The sequence below is a fragment of the Podarcis muralis genome, chromosome 4 (genome assembly GCF_964188315.1).
Source record: "Podarcis muralis chromosome 4, rPodMur119.hap1.1, whole genome shotgun sequence".
NCBI classification, from domain to species: domain Eukaryota; kingdom Metazoa; phylum Chordata; class Lepidosauria; order Squamata; family Lacertidae; genus Podarcis; species Podarcis muralis.
This window is the reverse complement of record NC_135658.1, coordinates 78,934,184-78,951,181: the sequence shown is the minus strand read 5'-3', so window position 1 is coordinate 78,951,181 and position 16,998 is coordinate 78,934,184. Positions and strand designations below refer to the sequence as shown.

At 39.2% G+C, this 16,998-nt stretch overlaps 1 protein-coding gene across 2 annotated transcripts; it reads left to right on the top strand.

The window, feature by feature from the left end:
• The first annotated feature begins 1,179 nt into the window (after positions 1 to 1,179).
• On the top strand, positions 1,180 to 16,649 carry UPF3A (UPF3A regulator of nonsense mediated mRNA decay). 2 transcript variants are annotated; one of them, XM_028728028.2, is made up of 10 exons: positions 1,180 to 1,489; positions 3,073 to 3,179; positions 4,729 to 4,835; positions 6,290 to 6,388; positions 6,512 to 6,622; positions 9,386 to 9,441; positions 9,536 to 9,694; positions 11,586 to 11,743; positions 12,439 to 12,733; positions 14,589 to 16,649. In XM_028728028.2, the coding sequence occupies exons 1-10, from the start codon at positions 1,307 to 1,309 to the stop codon at positions 14,760 to 14,762; spliced, it is 1,449 nt and encodes a 482-aa protein (XP_028583861.2). In that variant the 5' UTR covers positions 1,180 to 1,306; the 3' UTR covers positions 14,763 to 16,649. The 2 variants fall into 2 exon arrangements, with proteins under 2 accessions (XP_028583861.2, XP_028583862.2); XM_028728029.2 differs by having other exon boundaries at positions 1,181 to 1,489; positions 12,439 to 12,677.
• Positions 16,650 to 16,998: the final 349 nt, after the last annotated feature.

Genomic DNA, 16,998 nt, shown 5'->3' with positions numbered 1-16,998 from the left:
TACTTGGCTTCAAACCCCAAAGGTGGAAACACACTGCACACATACAGCCCAGAACTACAAGAAGTTACAGCAAATCCCCAATCCACTTTGAAAACATTCTTACAGTATTCTACAATAATACTTAAATGGAGATGCTGGATAAACTAGAGTATTGAAGGCACACAATGTGTCGTGCTTACAACATTTGCAGCCTAGTAATTATGAATTGCTGTGGTGAGGAAACATAGGGCAGTGTGCTTGACAATGAGACTCATTTCTATGGCATGTTGTAGGGGGTGTTTACCTGGTGGTGTGGCTATGTCATGCTTATTTTGTGCTGCCCAGCTTCAATTCCCTAATTCAAAACTAAGATCACTGCATATTAATGTACTTTGCTCAAAAATAATTTTTGCCAGCCACATTTCTAAAGTGAGCCTTTTGAACTGAAAGGACTGCTTATCACATTATGCTTCTTTAACATAATCTCTTATCAGGGATGGGGAACCAGTTGAGGCAGCTGTCCAGATGTTGATGGATTACAAACTCCTGATCCCCAAGCATTGTGGCCTTGTAAGCTGGAGCTGAGGGAAATCAGAAGCCCAGTGACATCTGGAGAGCCCCCACCCATTCCTCATTATGCAAAACAGCAAAATGAACGGGGGGGGGGGGAGAGCTGCTCTTGCACAATAATTCTGTAAAAGGCAGCAGGTAGGGTTTTTGCACTTAGATCTGTTCTGCTGCTATTGAATGTCTCAATATGTGATTTCCTGTTATTGTGATGTAAGCTACTTTCAGAACCAAATATTATTATTCGTATTAATTTGTATACTGTCCTTCACACAGAGCTCGGGGCAGTTCACAGATTAAAAATGCAAGATTAAAAAAAAACCACAAAATACATAATAAAAACAAGAACAACAAAAACCCCACCGCAAACCAATAATTTAAAAGGGTATAACCCAAAGGTGCTCGATTCTTCTAATCGAAACCCTGTGCTCTAAACCCCGCCCCGCCCCGCATGAAAGAGAGGCCGAATAGATGCACAGGTGGTAGTCGCATCTTTGAAATAGACTCGTGGGCGGGGCGGAAACGGAGAGAGATTCGGAAGGCGCTTATAGGCTGCCGAACCCTTCCTTTCACCTCTCGCGAGACTTTCCTGAGTAACGAGGGATCTGGCTCTCGCGACGCTTCCCAGCAAGGGTTGGCGGTTGGCTGACTGAAGGTGGGGGGGGGGAGGGGGAAGATGAGGACGCTGAGAGAGCTCGCTGATGCGCGCGAGAGACGCCGTCGCTGACGCTCGGCGGAGGGCTTTGTGAGAGGCCCCCCCATGGAGGCTCCGCTTCAGCGGGAATCCCCGCGTCGGGTACCAGAGACCCTTCCGACGTCCCCGGGGCCGCCGCCCCCTCCTCCTCCGCCGCTCCCGCCGCCCCCGCTGCCACCACCGCCATCCAGCCTGCCGCCGCTGCCGGGCAAACCGCAGCGGGAGGAGAAAAGAGCGGCTCTGAGTAAAGTGAGAAGCTGTTGGGGGGGGAGGGGCGGAACAGGTGGGGCGGGGCTCCCTTCCAGCACCAGGGACAGCGCGCGAGGCAGGGCGGGGCAGTAGCTTCGGGGTGGGTGGGTGTGCGCGCGCACCAAGGTGAGCAACGCTTCGAAAAGGGCCGGCGGACAGGTAAAAACGCATGCGCAGAGAGGAAGGCGTTTGTTTTGCGCGCTCCTCCACCTGCTGGCCATGCTTTTTAGCTAAGGGGACTCAGGACCTTGGTTCATTATTACAGTGGTACCTCGGGTTAAGTACTTAATTCGTTCCGGAGGTGCGTATTTAACCTGAAACTGTTCTTAACCTGAAGCACCACTTTAGCTAATGGGGCCTCCCGCTGCTGCTGCGCCGCCGAAGCACAATTTCTGTTCTCATCCTGAAGCAAAGTTCTTAACCTGAAGCACTATTTCTGGGTTAGCGGAGTCTGTAACCCGAGGTACCACTGTATTATTATTTATTTATACCCTGCCCATCTGGCTGGGTTTCCCCAGCCAGTCTGGGTGGCTTCCAACAAAGTATTAAAAATAACAATCAAACATCAGACATTGAAAACTTCCCTAAACAGGGCTGCCTTCAGATGTCTTCTAAAAGTCTTGTTTATTTCCTTGACACCTGATGGGAGGGCATTCCACAGGGCACGGACCACCTTTGTCGCCTTGGACAAGCCATGATCCGCCTCAGACCCTCCTCCGCATCTGGGTAAAGAGGCAGGCGATATCTTAGCCACCGTTACCCACCCCATTCACTATTGAAAGGGGTTCCAAGTCAATGTTAAAAGAGTGTGTAGTGTTGTGTAGTGGCCAGTTGAAGAAGAAGAAGAAGAGTTTGGATTTGATATCCCACCTTTCACTCCCTTAAGGAGTCTCAAAGCGGCTAACATTCTCCTTTCCCTTCCTCCCCCACAACAAACACTGTGAGGTGAGTGGGGCTGAGAGACTTCAAAGAAGTGTGACTGGCCCAAGGTCACCCAGCAGCTGCATGTGGAGGAGCGGGGAAGCGAACCTGGTTCACCAGATTACGAGACTACCGCTCTTAACCACTACACCACACTGTTCAAATCCCCACTGGGCCATGGAATTTTGTCCTACCTCACAGGGTTGTTGTAGAGAGGAAGGGAAGCCAGTATGCTGCCTTGAGCTCCTTGGAGGAAAAGGTGGGATGTAAATGTAATGCATGTCAGGAATTGTGAGAGTTGACCAGAGGCAATTAATATTTCATCCAACAGAGCTTTACTGTTACTGAAGGCAAATGAGCATAATGATCACAAATCCAATACATTCAGGATTGGCAGACCGTTATGCTCATTTGTTTAAGTTTTTGCTCTGCTAACTATACATTGCAGTTCTGCTTTGGAGCAATATTGAGTAGAATTCCATGACAGGAATACATGTGTTGAGGCCAGACCTGGGGACTAGAATCATTTTGTCTTCTAAGAAATTGGTTGCAATTCTGAGTAATACTAATGGGAGGCATTTATTTATCCAAACATGGAATAAAAATAATGAGACAAAAACTCCTGAATGATTGTCCTCAGTTTTACATGTGATGCTTTCTAGGTAGTTATACGGCGGCTACCTCCTAGCTTTACAAAGGAGCAGCTGGAGGAACAGCTACATCCACTTCCTGCTCACGATTATTTTGAATTTTGTACCTCTGATCCCAGGTGAGAACATAGTCAATTGTCTATATGGGGGGGGGGAGGCATCTTAATCATGCTTGCATCACACTATTAATACCAACAGGATCCAATTTTGTCTATACTACACTTTAAAAACAAACAGAATTATGAAAAACATACATAATATTAAAGCATTTTAACAAGTTGAATGTCTGTGAAATGCAGCTGCCTTATTGTTGTTATCTACCATAATGTATGCCTGTGACATCATGGATTTCTTCCCACTAGTCTGGATGTGACACACTGACCTTTGAGAATATGATGAAAGATTCTCTAAAAATCTACTTTATATATTGTGGTTATTAGAGCCACAGTCTAGCTACTTCTGTGTTTAAGGACATTTAGGGCTAGTTCACATATGTTCACCTCCTCTCAGGGCATACAAGTCCTTACAAAGCCTCTGAGAAAGCAGGGGTCATCCTAGTGGTATTTTATTGAAACAGGTGATAAGAGTTCTAAAGCTTGGATGGCTCTTCTTTTACCTTCCTCTCAGAGCTCATGTTCTGTGAGTTATCATCTCTTCTCTTTCTTCAAATAGAACAAAATGTTTAGGTTATGAGAAAGAGCGAAACTTAAAAGCACTGCCAACATTTGCAAATTTTGTAAGGATATGAGGCTTTTAAGTTACATGATTGTAGAACTGCAGTGGCCTGGTCATGTAATCCCTGCTGAAAGTGGGATCTCAGTAGCTTTTGTTATGTCATTTTGGGGTATATTGGAAGCCCAAATTAGAAGTATCAAAACCATGCTGGTGCAAAATAGAAGTTCTGATCCAGACACATCATTTGGTCTTGTTTGATTTTGCTGTGGAGTCTATGGCTGCTATCCTACATCTAGCATTCATGGAAAGCAAGGCGCAGAGACGATTCATTAGAAATATCCTTCCCTACCATTCTTCCATGTCTGCTTCACTGCTCTTCTAGACACATTGCAATGAAACCATTCCATTATCTTTCATTTGATGCCCTCTCGTGTCGGATCTTCCAGCATTCATGATTTCTCAGGCCCTTTGTACTCAGACTACTCAGCCAAAGGATGAGTGGATTCACTGTAGCCTAGAAAACACTGTATCCTTGAAGGTGAGATGCAGGAGGACAGTGACTAAAAGATGGGCTGGTTGAATTACAGCATACTTGGACACTGAGTGGAAAGTTATACGTACTGAACTTAGGCTTCAGACATTCCGCATGTAACAAAGCATCTCATGGCTTTTAGGAGTTTTTAGCTAAGAAGTTTCTACTTCATTATCATTTTTGATTGTAATCCATGGGGTCACGAAGAGTCGGACATGACTAAACAACAACAATCACTATTTCATCATTGTGAACTGCCCTGAAATTTGCGGATGAACGGCAGTATAAAAATAACAACAATAATTTCATTTGATGTGGAGGAATATAAAGCATGCCTACTTTGAAATGCCAATCCAATGTGGATAAACATCAATATTAATAGAATTAATGTAATTTATACTTTTACCTTTCTTCCTTTTAGAAGATAAACATAACTAACAAAACATTCACTTTTGTTTCAGTCTTTATCCTCATCTCTACTCAAGAGCATATATTAATTTTAGAAATCCTGATGACATCCTTCTTTTTAGAGATCGCTTTGATGGCTATGTCTTCATAGACAGTAAAGGTAACCCATTCCTTATTGTGGCCAGAAATCTAAGACCCACACAACTAGTTCTACAGTGGTACCTCGCAAGACGAATGCCTCGCAAGACAAAAAACTCGCTAGACGAAAGGGTTTTTTGTTTTTTGAGCTGCTTCGCAAGACGATTTTCCCTATGGGCTTGCTTTGCAAGACGGAAACGTCTTGCAAGTTTGTTTCCTTTTTCTTAACACTGTTAATACAGTTGCGACTTGACTTCGAGGAGCAACTCATAGAACGCGGTGTGGTAGCCTTTTTGAGGTTTTTAAAGACTTTGGTGATTTTTGAAGCTTTTCCAAAACTTTCCCGACACCGTGCTTCGCAAGACGAAAAAAATCGCAAGACGACAAAACTCGCGGAACGAATTAATTTCGTCTTGCAAAGCACCACTGTACATGCTCAAAGGGTAGATAGTTTGTTTTTCTTAAACAATAGCTAATCTTTCCATGTAATAAAGGAAAAGATAGGTCAATATTTCCAAAGTTCAGACTTGCCAAAGGTGTACCATGTTTTAGAAATCATGTTTGTGTATGCTGTAGTCAAAGTTTCAGAGAATTCTTACTTGACCTCCAAAATGTTGCATGATGTTTGATTATGGTAAACTCAGAAGAGCACAAAGTTAGATGGGGCCTCACTGGTTCTCATTCAAGGTTCTCTCAGTAGCAGGAATCGGCCCAAAGCCATCCTTTTATGCACATTCATTTCCATTGGTGGGACCCTTGTATATATAACTGGAAATTACCTTGATAGGTCTGTGATTAAGAAAGACAAGGTTGTACTTTGAAATCAGTTGAAGTTTTCAGATAAGGTTAATGTCTGTGTAGTGAACTGCTATTGATATATTTTATCTATTTATTAAATGATGTATCCCTCACCCTTAAGTAGGAATGCTATCCTATGAATTACAAGAGACTGAATAAATCACTTTAAAATGAAGTATAACCATACCATACATTATCTAAATGTTTTGATCATTCAGTATTGGCATCTTTGTTGATATATTAGTTATTTTGAGCTATGTTACATATTTTTTTTGCCAGGTTTAAAGAAATAAAAATGAAAAGGTTTATGTGCCAACTGTTTAAATTGTCTCCAGTCCACCTCTACTTATAAGCGTAATAGTGACCATGGATTGAGATTTACATTTGCACTAGCAGATGTATCTAGCTAGAGTAGTGAAGTTTCAATAAACATTGTGATGCAGATGTGACCAACCCAACACATACCTATCTGCAATGGCACTATCTGTGCTTGTATTTGCCTACGGCTTTTTTCTTCTGGATCAAGACAGTTTGTCATAAACTAAGTCAGTGGAAAATAAAATTTCCAATTTTAATTCAGGTTTTTATACTCAAGGACCTGGGAATAAGTTCCTCTTAGTCTCAAAATGTGCATATTATTTACCTTTATTCACTCAGCCAATGTGTGGTTCTTTCAAGGTTTAGAATATCCAGCTGTTGTTGAATTTGCACCATTCCAAAAGATTTCTAAAAAGAAGCTGAAGAAGAAAGATGCAAAAGCTGGAAGCATAGAAGATGGTAAGCTCATTTTCACGGCAAAAACATTTTCCTGATTTACTGCGCTTAATGGTTAATTTCTCATGTAATATATTAGACATGCAATGCTTAACTTTCTTTTCAATGGTTTTTTTTCTTTCATAGATCCAGAATACAGAAAATTTTTAGAAAGTTATTGTGCAGAAGAAGAAAAAATATGTGCTAACCCTGAGACTCTGCTGGGAGAGATTGAGGCAAAAACAAGAGAACTCATTGGTCTGTTAAGCTGATCTCCTCCATTAGTGAATGCTTTTGAATTATATGATCATATTTTATTAGCCCCACATTAGCACTCTTGAGGTTACATTCATTAGATTATGGTTATCTCTAGCACCATTTCAGAAGTTCTTAATAAAAAGAACATCCCCTGTTTATTCTCAAACATTAGCTGAACAACAGATTTGGAAAACTAGCACTCTGCAGGCCTGTACTATGTCCATATAGCTATGAGGTTTGTGAGATATCGTTAGTAGTATTTTATGATCATGAACTGTTGGTGGGCTAAGGCTATAAATGTAAAAGGTTTTAAACCTAAAACTCCTTAATTTCATAACTTATTGTGTGCAATGCAAGTTTTGTGTGTTATACTGGCCTCTATAACACTGATACTTATTTGAGATCATAAAAGGCACCAGTTGGCTATCAGAAATACACAAAACTTTCCCCCAACCTGTGCCACTTTCTCCTATAATCAAGAGATTATTCTACAATAAAGAATAGGTTGCTCTGTTGTTTCAGCCCTGTCTTCCATTATGTTAATTTTAAAATTGAAAGTTTCACTGAAAGGGAAGTTTTGCTGAAAGGGATTAGCATTGGAGTTTGATCCCAATTAAAGTGAATGAGATAAAAACAAACTCTTTGCAAACTCAAGGTCTGGAATTGGAGGGGGCGGTCAAAATGCTACCAGCTTGGTAAAATATTTCATTTAGCAACACAGTAACTACTACTTTATATAGATTCAGCAGTTAATAAGCATTCACTATTGAATGGCGAGGATGATCTCTAGGATGAAACTCCTGGCTTGTTATTAGTAACTTCCCTAATTATTAAAAACGTTATGCAGACCATTTCTGTGGGTATTTATAATATTCAATACATACTGTAATCTTATTTTACCAGAATTGTGGAAGAAATCCTAATTACTTTGATAATCAGATGGTTAATAAAATGGAGTGTGGAAAATATCTAAATAATATGCAGTGCAATCAAAGAGATAACAAGGCATTTCCATTACATCTCGGTCCTAGTTATGTACATATGAGAGGACAGATTTGTGAATAATGTGATTCCTACTCCCATAAGACCCAGACAGCATGTTCAAGGATGATGAGAGTTATATTCCAACAATATATGGAGAGCCACAGTTCCCACCCAACCCATTATCCAGTCCTGTATTACATTAATAACACCTGTAGAAAGGGAATGTAGGTCAGCTGAACTGACAGTTTTACCTATCATTAGGTTGCTGAACAGTTTATGTCTGCCAAAGAACCATACCATTCAACAAACCAATGTGGGTGATCTGATAATGTGGAACTGCTTTCCATGCTGCTCCAATAATATATGAATTGGATGTTTATAGGATTTGAGGTGGAGTAGTGGTTTTGATATCCATTTACACAAATTTACATTTTGATCCAAAATGTATACATTTTAAGGACTTACCTATACAGATAATTAACTATGGGTCAATACAGCGTTAAATATGAGTGTTCTGGTGTAAGCTGGTAGTTAAGAGCACAAGGTATGCTCGACATAATGTGGTTCAAATCTTTAGCCAGTTGTGGATTCACTGGCTGCCATTAGACCATTATCTCTCGGCTCCAGATCTATAATGTTTATTACAACAGACTGCCTTACAGGGTTGGTGTACGGAACCTTCTGCCTGTGGGTCTGTTTATTTATATAGATTATTTAGGCTCACCAGGCCTCCCCATTTAGTCCACGAGGCCATTTCAGCTAAAGCATAGGCACCATCCCAGCAGCTGTCATATGCAATGTCAGATGTGGGGCAGATAATGATTGTGCTCAGCTAAAAGGAGGTTTGAAGCTGATTGTCAGGTGTTGCCAAGTCTCATGCAAAGCGCTCTGTGAGACCTGTGTTGGCACTATCATTATTGTATCATCAAGTGATTGACAGGTGGACAGTCCTACCTACCTGTCAAACCTGACCCACTATGAGTAGGGAGAGAACAATCTGACCCACAGGTCAGAATCAGTTCTCCCTAATCCACCTGTCATAAGGATTGTAGAGAAAATATATGAGAAGTGTTTTGAGCACTTTGGAAATTATTATTGATTTTACCCGCAACTGACCTGCAGTGTCTACAGTAAAAACGTACAGGAATCAGTGTAGGCACCAACAGAAGCTAAATTTTACATGACACTTAATCGGAAAAATGTGTGCAGATTGATGTTTCAATGCTTTTGCCACTCATTTCTATCACTATTTGATCAAGATTAAAATTATGATTTTGTACACAGGTAAATCTTTCCCCCATTGTTTTCAGGAGTTTAACCATTAACTAGATGCTACTTTTGCACAAATCTGTAGGAAGAATTTTACACAAATGTGTATTTCATTAATAGCAAACTTTTCAAGGCTAATTTAAGACCACTGCATGATATCAAAACACTAACCAGTCAGGTAGAAGATGGTATAACAGAATTGTGCAGCACAGTTTTTTCCTTCTTTAAATAGTTGCATTCATAAAAAAAATGTATAGAAAAATAAAATATGATATAGACATCAAGTAATCTCAGATACTTGTCTAATTTTACTGATTTTCCAAACTATTATGATAAGAAATGAGTGGTTTTATGTAATAGAGTAACAGGGACTTTCTATATGGCCGATTATGAAATCGTGCTCATTGTCATATAGTAATTACATTTTTAAAGCTAGAATGACAAAAGATCTCATTTATAATCAATCTTATGTATTAGAAACGAGATACTATATCACTTTTTGTGTTTTAGCTAGAAGAACAACACCACTTTTGGAATATATTAAAAATAGAAAATTAGAAAAACAGGTATGTTTGTGTTTTGGACTAAGCCCTAAACTTTGTGCTTTAAGTTCTTTTTAATATTTCTACAAATCTACATAAAACATTTCCAATGTTTTAGAGAATCCGAGAAGAGAAAAGGGAAGAACGAAGGAGAAGAGAATCAGAAAAAAAACGCCTAAGGGAAGATGAGAAGCGGAAGCGCAGAGAGGAAGAAAGGCGTAAAAGAAAAGAAGCTGAAAAGCAAAAGAAAATGGCTGAAAAAGAAATAAGGATCAAGGTATTATTTTCCTGCTATCTCCCATCTTTCAGATGTACCAGAGTTACAGTAGGTTAGCTTGATGTGTATCCTTACCCTAAATGCATGCATGTGGAAGAAGTCTTATTGATTTCAGTGCTTCCATGTCAGTGGCTTAGGACTATAGCATTAGGAACATAGGAAGTACTGTATATTCAAGTCACTGAATTAGCCAAGTATTTGGATTCCCTATTACAGAATTTTTATTTTTAGAGGGGTTTTTTTGTAGAGGGCCAAACCTATCTGAGCACTTGTAGAATCTGACTTCTTGAATCTTGCATTAGGCTTATGTCTTGCATTGCAAAGTAGATGAGTAAATTTCCCACTCCTAACTCAAGAAAATAGTTACCATTTTGAAGTTCTTTAACGGAACCGTTTTCATTGGCAATTATCTGTGTCAATAAAATATGGTTTCAAATTCTGGAAATTTCTTCAAATCATGAAAGTAAAAGCAGAATTAAATTTTATGTTGCAAAACTAATAACCAGATCTTCTTTTTTAAAGCTATTTCTCCCCACTAATATACAGAACAGAGAAACATCACAACAGTGATTTGAATTCTAAGATAAGTTAACTTAAGGAAGGTTATAGAATGAAGTTTTCCACCTCTCTTTTTATCCCTACAGCTGCCAGAGTCCCTGCCCCCAAACCTTTTGAGCGAGGGAGAGGGTGATGTGGGATGGTGGAATTACCCAAGATTAGGCTTGGATCAAAAGATACATTAAGGAAGCTCACAAATGAAAAGTTTTCAATTCCCTCCTCCACCTAGCATCTCCTGGGTGCCATCACACATTGTTCAGGAGGGCCCCTGGGTCTCCATAGAGGCTTTTCAGAGGTTATGGGGGAAATGTGAAACTCCTACTGTGAACTCCCTACTGTGAGCTTCCTTAGATTATCTTACATTAGGATCAGTGTCAGCATATAAAAAGGCCAAAAAAAAAAAAGCAGGGACTGAATAAAATATATCCTTGCATGAATTAATACATGTAGTAATAATTGTGGTTCCCTCTTGAGATTCTTTAGAAAAAGTCCAGGGGACAGAGACAGCATCCCATCTCTGGCAGAATGAATTGTGCCCATTTAAAAGCAGACAGATATCTTTCTACATACTTACATATGTATACACACACAATATCATACATTTATGGTGTATTCATTGCATTCTAAACATTAACCGTATACTATTACAGTTAAACAATTCAATATATTTGAAGAGCATGTTTGAACAGAGAATGCCAGAACATTAGAGGGAGTTAATGCTTTGTCAATCAGTTTCCATATTATCTATAATTTATTTATATATTTAGCTGAATTTGTATTAAGAGACTTAAGAGAGTATTAAGAGATTAAGTTATTAGATCTAGATATGACATTTCTTCTTGAGGGTTTCTGTTTATTTCAGACCCACAGCAGCAGAACTGCCTTGCATCAGGAATGTGGAAACTCTAGATTCTTTCATCAGTGCTAAGCAGTTATAAAATGTAGTTTATTTCAATGGGCAATATCTTGATTTTAGAGTGTTGTACTGTTTTATTGTTGTTAGCCGCCCTGAGCCCGGCTTCGGCTGGGGAGGGCAGGATATAAATAAAATTTATTATTATTATTATCATTATTATTGGTCTGTGGTTAATTCTCTCACTGAAATTAGGCATACTTGTTCAAATGCTTAATTGTCGCTGGATCGTGATAACTTTTTAAAATTGGTTTTGAAAGCTGATGTCATATGGGGGGTTGGGGGGCTAAGGAAACATCAAGCAAGTATGCTATAAGTAGATTTTCCTCAACACCAGTGTATTCTGTAAGATGTTAACATTTGTAAAGATGTAGAAAACACGTTTATAATAGTAATATATTTTACAAAAATATTTATTAGCTTCTTAAGAAACCCGAGAAAGGCGATGAGCAAGCCACAGAAAAGCACAGAGAAAAAGAAAAGGCTGACATAGACGAGAGTAAATGGGAGAAATCACCTGGGCACGGGAGTATAAAATCTAAGCCCCTGGAAGGTTCGCTGAAGGAACTTAAGGAAAAGTAAGTAGTGCTTTATCTTGAAGATGGAGTTGCATCCTCAAGGCAGTTTAAATTGGTACATCCCTTTGACTTAAAACCTCTGGGTTTTTCCAAATGTAACCACAGCTTGTCATCTGAATCCAATAAACTATATTAATAGTCTTAATTATGGTTTGAGAAACAAACAAACCTTAATTCATGCTTTATGAAGTTTTTCTCTGTCATCCAACATGCTCATATCACACTGCTGGGAGCTGATATTATTTTGTAAACCCCCCCCCCCCCCAGATCTTAGGATGAAGGGCATTATATCAATCAATCAATCAATCAATCAAATAGCCAACATTTGACATCCAAAGCTAGGCAAGGAGTAACCAACTCTTGACATTCTGGGACTCCTAGGATCTGTAAGTCTTTACCTTATACAAAATAATTTATTGAATTCCCAAAACCCTTCCTTTTTTACTTTACATAAACAAGATATGTAGCACAATCCTGTGCATACTCAGAAGTAAATACTTATCTAGGAGTAAGCCTTACTGAAGGCGATGGGACTTACTTCTGAGTAGACATAGTATTGCACTGTTGGCATAGCTGGCCCTTACTCCAACACCACTAAATAAACTGGGAGCTTTGTTTAGGCATCATATGCCTTGTTACCTGAGTTTTAAGTAGTTTATTTTTTATGTTTGGATTTTTCATTTTTTCAAACACAGATCTCAAAATGATAGTGATAAAGAGCAAAGAGATTCAGAGAGAAGATTTCGTGAAAAAGAACCTGAGAGACAAAGGTATCGACTGGATGATAGCCGAAAGCACAGAAGTCACTATGAATTTGACAAGTTTGTGAGAAGGAATGAAGATGAGGTGAAGTGGGGAAAAGGATACAGCCAAGATCGAGGGAAGAAAGTGAACTACAACTACAGCTTCACTGTGGACACAGTAGACAAACTGGGTAAAGAGGACAAGTGTGATGACATGGCATCCAAAAAGGAGCGCATAAGAAATAAGGTTCTTTTATTCATTTAGGATAATCTTTCATTAGTAAAATTACGTCAAGGTCATACAAGATTTGCTTTTGACATCTCAGCATGAACTTTTTAAACATTTGATTTTCACTAAAATTAAAACCTCCATTTTTTTAACTCGGCAAAAGCTGTGAAAGTGATAGGTATTGGAATCTGTCTTTGCTGCTAATGATGCCTCTGTTTGCATTTTTAAAATGCATGCTTTTATGAAGCACAGTTCTTAGAATCTGGGTTGCTTTTTAAAAATGTTTATCTGTTTTAATAAAATGTCAGAATGCTTATGCTCTCCCTGATAATCTATACTCATCTAATCACTCAAAAATATTGTGCCCTTATGTTTGGACCTACTATATTGCTGCTAAGGAAATCAATAGCCCAAATGATCTAAGTTGAAGTACTGTTGCTACCAGTTGAATAATAGGAGGTAGAAACCATGATCATTACTTCAGTTGAGTACATAGATATCTTTTTTAAAAAAGCAGAAATTAATACAGTGGTACCTCAGAAGTCGAACAGAATCCGTTCCAGAAGTCTATTCGACTTCTAAAATGTTTGAGAACCAAGGCACAGCTTCTGATTGACTGCAGAAAGCTCCTGCAGCCAATCGGAAGCCACAGAACCGCGAAGGAACTTCGGGTTACAAAGAACGTTCACAAAACGGAACAATCACTTCCGGGTTTGCGACGTTCAGGAGCCAAAACGTCCAACTGGCAAGGCGTTCGACTTCTGAGGTATGGCTTTATTATGAATATTTTCAAAGTAAAGTAATTTAACAGTTTAGTTGTTGTTAATATTGATGTAGCCCAGCAAATTGGTAATTTACACATGGGTCTCATCCTTGCACTTGACCCTGTGGATATGTGTAGTTGTAACATTGCAAAGAATGAGTTCCTGTGACCCAGCAACAACATCATTCTTCGTGCGTTAGATAACCCGGCTATGCTGCTTGTCATTTGGAATCCCAACTCTACTTACCTGGAACTGAGCCACATTTAATTCCTTAGGACATACTTCTGAGTAGATGCGGTTGAGATTGTGCTGTTAACTACAATTTATCATGGATGTGCAGCATGATTCTTAACAGGTTTACTGAAAATCAAGTCCCACTCACTTCTATAGGGCTTGCTCCCCACTAGGTTTGTTCAGAATTGCAGCTTTGGTCTTATGGTACTGTAAGGCCTTGTCATTCACTGGTTGGAGACAGAGGAATGGTGGGAAGAAGGCTAAGAGCCTGTGGGGTGGTGGTGGCACAACAATGAGTGGTCGAAGGGAAAAGAGGGGGAAGACTGGTAAGAGGAGGTGTTAAAGCTGAAGAGGTAATTAGGGTTTAGTGAGCTGGGAGAGTTTGTGTCAACAAGAAGTTATGGTTAAGCCCTTACTGGCTAGCTAGATTATTAAATCAAGCTCTACTTTGAAAGGTTAGCTATTAAGTTATTATGCTACCTTTATACTTTGGAAACTGTGGACTGTCTTCGTGTTTGAAACTGTTCGTGCCCATATTTGATTGCAGCCAAATTTCTTCTAGTTGTTCTAACGGATTAAAATTTTGTGAAATTTGCCATCTTTGGTAATGTGTTCTTAAGCATCACTTTCCTCCCAAAACAGCAATCTGAATTTGTCCAGTATTCTTTTAATTTGCTTAAAGTACTTGGCTTTCAGGGGCTAAGAGTGAGGTAATAAGTGTCAGATATTTATAACCTAGTTTTCCCATTTGTTGTTAAATCGGTTCGTCAAAAAAGTCCTCTTTTCTTTCGCAGAACAGTTAAGACATTTTGAGATCTCCTGTGTGGATAATAAATGATTTTCTCCAAGCCTTAATCTCCTTATTTTCTGCACAGGATCGGCCAGCCATGCAACTATACCAGCCAGGAGTTCGCATTCGAACACATACGGGGTCTACAAGTAGGTCCTATGACTGCACTGAAAAGTCTTCAGAAGAAGCTTATGATAGAAAGTATGAAGCAGACAATTCACCTGGAGGTGGTTCTGAGAAGAGCGAAGAGGCAGAATAAAACAACATGGACAGAAACTTCAGCATTTAAGATTTAGTGTCCCGCAAAATATTATATGTTCTTGGAATTGGCCCACCATTACCAGGAAAACTTTTTTTTTTTTTTTAGTTTTCTAGTAGAAGTTTAGGCCACAGGCAACGTTACATAAATGTTACAAGAGAATATCATCACTGTGCACTTACTCTGTTTCCAGCTATATGCATGTGAAGGCATCTTTCATCCCCATGCATATAGATACATATTTGATGGTATGTTATGATAGCAATAGCATGACTTTTAAAGGCTGTTCTTCAGGTGGATTTCATTGCCATTATCACTGACATGTTACGCAAATACGTGCCTCTATACATAATGGAGTGATGGCTCACATAGGCATAGGGCATACTGTGGCTTGAGAAGTGGGAAAGGTATTTATGACACAATGTTATTGAATATTACAGTAGAATTCAGGATTTCGAAGCTTCTGATAGTACCAAGCATATTTTGAGGTTTGTGTTTTGCATAAAGCTTTTCTGAAATGTTCCACTCTAGGGGAATTCTTTAAAACATGCATTTCCATCCGTTTTAACCAAGGCATTTTATGTTCTATAAATTGCATTAACAGGTCGCAGTATGACAAGACCATGAGAATAAGACATTATACAGAGTGCAGCTGTATTTACATCAGTCGGGAGAATAACACACAAGTACATTAGCCTGGCCCTGTAATGAGTTAAGTCCCAGTTTAGTAAGTGCATTGCTGCATAAAGAACTATAAACAACAAATTACCCTTGTAATTAAGATAATGTTTAAATGATTATTACAGGACAGTACTCAACCGCAGGATCATGGGTGGTTAAAACGCACAATTTGCACATTTGTGTCCAGTGTCTGCAGGCCTCAGTACCTCAATCCATTTACATTGGTTTTCAGGGGTAAACGAGGCAGAAAGGCAGCATGATCCATCTATTATATTTGGGGTTGTGCCAAATTCCAGTGAAGGAGAGTGGGAAGATTGAAAGCCTAGTATGTGCAGGTGGGATGGGAGTGCTAAAGCTTTCCTTCTTCTAGCCAAAAGCTGCTTCTCCCTCCCAGCAAGCAGCTAATGGGTTGCAGCTCTGGGTCAGTTGCTCCTGCCTCCAAGCGCTTTTCTTCCACCGGGAGTTACTTTCAGACTCAAAACCCCATCTGAAGAAAACCAGCTTTGGGCCAGCAGTTTCAAGGGAGAAAGGGGGGGGGAGTGGGTCAGCACTTTCTGCCCATCCTGCTTTATAGGAATCCGGAAGCAACCCATGGGTCTGGTGCTGTAATGTCTAATTTGCTCCTTCATTTGCTAGAACATCAGGTAAGTGTCTGTGTTCTTTTGTTTCCGAGTTGCTTTTGCCTTGTAAAAGGTTTTGTATGTTTAGACCAGAGAAAAGCCTGAATATTTAATGCTGTGTCTGTCATGAAATAGCATATTTAAAGGTTTCGCCACTTTTTAATATGTGATATAAGTGACATTGTTTTGTATGTTAATACTTCATATAGTATGTTTTTACATAAGTCACCAGTGGAAACACTTATGTTGATAGGTAAAAGCTATGGAAATAGAATGTGTTTGAGGGAATAAACTGCTACGACTGTTCCCTCTGTTTATTGTGCTCGTTAAGAATCCATTTTTTGTGTATATATTCTTGTTCTTAGTAAGCAACTGCACAGCCCTTGAGATCAGAGCATCACTCTGACAATACTGATATGCTTTTTGTTTACCTGAAACACAGATCTTCTTTTGACTACTTTTTACATCATGTCCTCAACCTTTTTTTACTGTCATCCTATCAGCATTTGATTGTTCTAATGTAAATAAAGGGGATCATCTGGACCTTCAACCACTAGAATATTAAACTGAAATCTGATGATCTGAATAGTGCTTTGCCTGGTGTGTTTTACTACTATACCAAAACGATTAAAAAATAGGACTCATGGATTAAAAATACCAAGCCAGCTTCAAAAGTACTGTGCTAATCTGACTCTCCACTCAATTTCAACTATTCTTTTGTTTCCCAGATGATAAACCAGAAAAACTAGACCAAAAGTTAATAATAACAATAACAAAATTGATGTATTACTGCCTTTCACCCTAAGGCTTCAGGGCAGGTCACAATTTAAAATACATTTAAAATAATTTAAAACAAATTACTCTCACAATAATATGATGGGGCCTAGAAATATACATCTCAAGTGTCAAAGGCCAAGTTAAAGAGTTGTGTCTTC

What these genes read in the sequence shown, in the direction of transcription:
- UPF3A (XM_028728028.2), top strand. Translation starts at nt 1,307, where the DNA reads ATGGAGGCTCCGCTTCAGCGGGAATCCCCGCGTCGGGTACCAGAGACC. An exon ending in AAAAACAAGAGAACTCATTG is followed by an intron (nt 6,623 to 9,385) that starts GTCTGTTAAGCT and finishes TTTGTGTTTTAG; the next exon opens with CTAGAAGAACAACACCACTT. An exon ending in CTGAAGGAACTTAAGGAAAA is followed by an intron (nt 11,744 to 12,438) that starts GTAAGTAGTGCT and finishes TTTCAAACACAG; the next exon opens with ATCTCAAAATGATAGTGATA.